At 35.4% G+C, this 3,871-nt stretch overlaps 1 protein-coding gene across 1 annotated transcript in view; it reads left to right on the top strand.

Annotated features, from left to right (window-relative positions):
* The window catches only part of LOC111387834 (beta-glucosidase-like), an 8,328-nt gene extending 5,804 nt beyond the window's left edge, over window positions 1-2,524 (top strand). The window contains exons 10-14 of the mRNA XM_023012432.1: window positions 1,267-1,298; window positions 1,529-1,573; window positions 1,630-1,732; window positions 1,824-1,965; window positions 2,100-2,524. Of these exons, the coding sequence (XP_022868200.1) occupies window positions 1,267-1,298; window positions 1,529-1,573; window positions 1,630-1,732; window positions 1,824-1,965; window positions 2,100-2,355 (578 nt within the window). The 3' untranslated portion in view covers window positions 2,356-2,524. The remainder of the gene's footprint in view (window positions 1-1,266; window positions 1,299-1,528; window positions 1,574-1,629; window positions 1,733-1,823; window positions 1,966-2,099) is intronic.
* Window positions 2,525-3,871: the final 1,347 nt, after the last annotated feature.

Genomic DNA, 3,871 nt, shown 5'->3' with positions numbered 1-3,871 from the left:
TAGAAGTGACGTTCTAGTGTCCTCCATCACAAGTTTATCACCCACAAGCATCAATGTTTGTACTAGGTTTTCGTAAGACTTTGGCAATGAAAGAAGTAGTAGGAGTGCTTGATCCTCATCATCTACATCCACATCAATGTCCTTCAAGTCCGATATGATCCTATCAAACTTGTTTACGTACTCCCGGATTGGTGTACCTTCATCCATCTTGCAAGTATACAATTTGGACTTCAAGTAGATCCGATTTGTTAGAGTCTTCGTCATGAAGTTCGCCTCCAACTTTGTCCACACCTCCGCCGCCGTTACCTCACTATCAACCAAGAAAGCAACATCTCTTTCAAGGCAAAGAATGATAGACGCTCGTGCCTCAAGATCTAACTCTTCCCAATCCTCGTCCGACATATCAACGTGCTTCTTCTCCTTTCCCACCAATGCCTTGTGCAACTTTTGAGAAATCAACAAATTTTTCATTTGCATTCTCCAATATGAAAAATCATTCTTCCCATTGAATTTTTCTATCTCATACTTCCCAATCTTCACCATTCCTCTAGTAGACATGATTTACTCACTTGTTTACCGAAAATAAATCACAAAAGTTCACTTGGGAATTTTCACAAACACCTTGTGCACAACAAAGTTCATGCAACTCACCACAAAATCGAAGCTTAACCACCTTGATTTTGGAAGGAGCTCTGATACCAAATTGTTGGGAAAACACCTCCCAATAAATGCCCAAGAAACAAACTAAGTTGGCAAAGTGAAAATTTCCAAAATACTTGAAGAACAAGAAAATGAGGAAGAAATGAATCCAATGGAATATATGATAATCAATGTGTTAGGATTACTTGAACAAGCCTCAAGTTAATCCCCAAAAAAGAAAATACCTTTGAATTTATACTCAAGATGAACAACCATCTATCTTGTAAAAATTCTCTCCAAAGTTTTCTCTCTTTTCTCTCTAGGTCTTGTGTTGTGTATGTTACATGTGAAAGGGGGGAGAAAATGGCAATATATAGCCTACCGAGGCGCCTAGGCGCCACAAGAGTGGCGCCTAGGCGCCATGTTTCTGTCTTGAAGCAGAAACGGGGCGCCTAGGCGCCTGGACATGGCGCCTAGGCGCCCAGTTTCTGCTTCGGCAGAAACTGGGCAGCGCCTAGGCGCTGCTACTCTTCTCTTCCTCCAGCTTTTTTTTTCAGCTTCTCTTCTTCTCACAACATTAGACTCTTTTAACATATATATGATGCTCACTATCTGAATCTTTTCTAGCTGAACGTGAAGGGAAGCTGATTGGTCCAAAGGTAAGCTTTATTAACTCTTGGAATACACTTCAATCAATTATATATCTATTCTAGTAGTTCTATAATTACTTTGAGATTAGGAGACCAATGGAACTTGCAGTTTACATACCAGCAATCATAACATTAGTGGGATGTTTCTAACACAAATTCTATATTGGTAACTATTCATTTCTCATATAAATAATTGGACATTAAAAGGACATGAATAAATTTACTTCAATAAAAATCAGAAAGTAAATTACAGAAGTATATTGCTTACAGGAATTCTCTTGATGGTATATGCATTAAATAGAAATATGTACTAATTTATGATCTTCTTCCTTTCCATCAGGCTGGGTCGGACTGGCTCTCCATTGTTCCATCTGGAATTTATAAGCTTATGCTTTATATGAAGAACACATATAATAATCCCGTCATTTACATCACAGAGAACGGTAAATATATTTGTGTTTATTATCTCACTTATATAGAAAGAACCATTTTGTATTGTTTGCAAATATTTATTTTTAACATCCTAGTATTGATTTATTGAAAAAATAACTCCATCATCTCATGTAGGGGTGGATGAAAAGAATGATAATACCCTAACAGTTGCAGACGCTTGCAAAGATGAGACGAGGATTAAGTATCACCATGACCATCTCGTCTATCTTAAAAAAGCAATGGAGTAAGTCCTCATTTGTATAGTGTTTATTTAATCCAAAATTGGAAATTGGAAATTCTGATATGAACTGTCTAATTTGTTAATTAACTAATTGAAATATGTGGTGTTATCATTAATTATTTGTCTTCTCTGTTCAGTCAAGGTGCAAATGTGAGGGGTTACTTCATATGGTCAATGTTTGACAACTTTGAATGGGGTGCTGGATACAGTGTTAGATTCGGCATTTTCTATTTAGACTACAAAAATGGCCTTTATACAAGATTTCCGAAAAACTCAGCAAAATGGTGGATGAATTTTCTTGATAAGAAGACTATAATTTCATTGAAGAGACAAGCTCAAGAAAATGATGAAGGGTATGGCTCTGTGAAAAGGCTAAAAAACATTAAAGGGTGAAGTAATTAATTTTTTCTGAAGTGTCATGTTGAATACTTGATGATGCATGCATGCATGCAGTTGGTCCTTTTATTCCCTTTTAATTTAGTGTGAGGCTCTGAAAGCCATGTTGCAACTTGTACTCTTTATTTCAAATAAATGAAGCCCTTTGAGGCACCAATTGGAATAATTCTTTTCTGCATTGTTTTATGAAATAAGAGAGTTGGAAATACACAAATATTACATACTTGGAACTATACTTTTTTTATTCATGATGCAATTAATAGAAAATAGTCATATGATTATGAAATAAATATCATACTATTTATTACGCTTTTCGTTACCTCTCTTCTCATACTTATTAGTGAATAGAATATGAAAACTATAAAACCGAGCTTCGATACCAGCATCGATAGCGTGTATGACAGACCTTCAAGTCGAAAATATTGCAATAGTCCCATCATATTCTCATCTCAAGGTGTAAACGTGTTATTAGAACAATCAAAATCATCCGCAGTTTGGACAACCACAATTATCAATAGTTCACATCCATAATCTAGGAATTGTATAAAAAAGAGAGAAAAATAGATACTATGGAATAGTTTTGGTTAAAAATACTGACTGTTGGGGTCCAAACTGCAAGCATAGCCAGTCCTGGGCCGAGGCATTTGAGGCCTATGCCTCAGGCCCAAAACCAAAGAGGGCCTAATTTTAGCCCCTTTTCCCCCTTTTTTTAAGGGTTTAAAGAGTTCAAGGCAAAATTGGTTTTTCATTCTTTTTCCTCATGCCTATGATAATGCGACCGACGAACCATTTTAATTTCATCAAGACAATGTCACAATTTTTTTGGGACAGCTCTAGAGTCTATATGTCATTTTAATTTTGTATTGTTTCTGTAAATTTGTAATGCTCAAATTTTTGCATAAATAATCGAAAATGTTATTGGATGTGCAAAATGGAAAATGGGAATTTGTTCAACATATCTTGATCCAAGAATGTTTCCTACTTGAACCTGCATCACGTTTGGTATCTATTTACTATTTAGCGTCTCTGACTGGCATAAGGCAATAGGGCATTGTGTAATGATTAAATTTTTATTTCAGGCTTATAAATTGAGATGGTAGAATTTTCAAGGGTGTGATTCCGTAATTTTCATTGAAATTTTACTTCTCAATTCAACAATGACTTGCCTTAGTTGTTATTGAATATGTTGGAAATGTTTGAAACCTTGTCGGCTTATATAATGGTGGCAAAGTCGGCTTATATGATTGGTTATTTTATGATCAATAATTACATAGGCGTACGTAGTAACTATATTGAAAACTCTAATTGTGAGATAATTGAGATATTTTGTAATTGTCTTTTAGGTTAATCATTGGGCATTAGGTTGCATATTATACCGTTGAAATAATATATTTGTTTGTTATTTTAATGTAAAGTTTTAAGTTAGTAATAGGATGCAAGATATACCGTTGAATTTTGCATTTACGCTGATTTCGTCGGGGGGGGGGGGGGGGGGGGGGAATTTTTGAAATTT

Source organism: Olea europaea, unplaced genomic scaffold (assembly GCF_002742605.1).
Source record: "Olea europaea var. sylvestris unplaced genomic scaffold, O_europaea_v1 scaffold428, whole genome shotgun sequence".
NCBI lineage: Eukaryota > Viridiplantae > Streptophyta > Magnoliopsida > Lamiales > Oleaceae > Olea > Olea europaea.
This window is presented reverse-complemented; position numbering and strand designations above follow the sequence as displayed.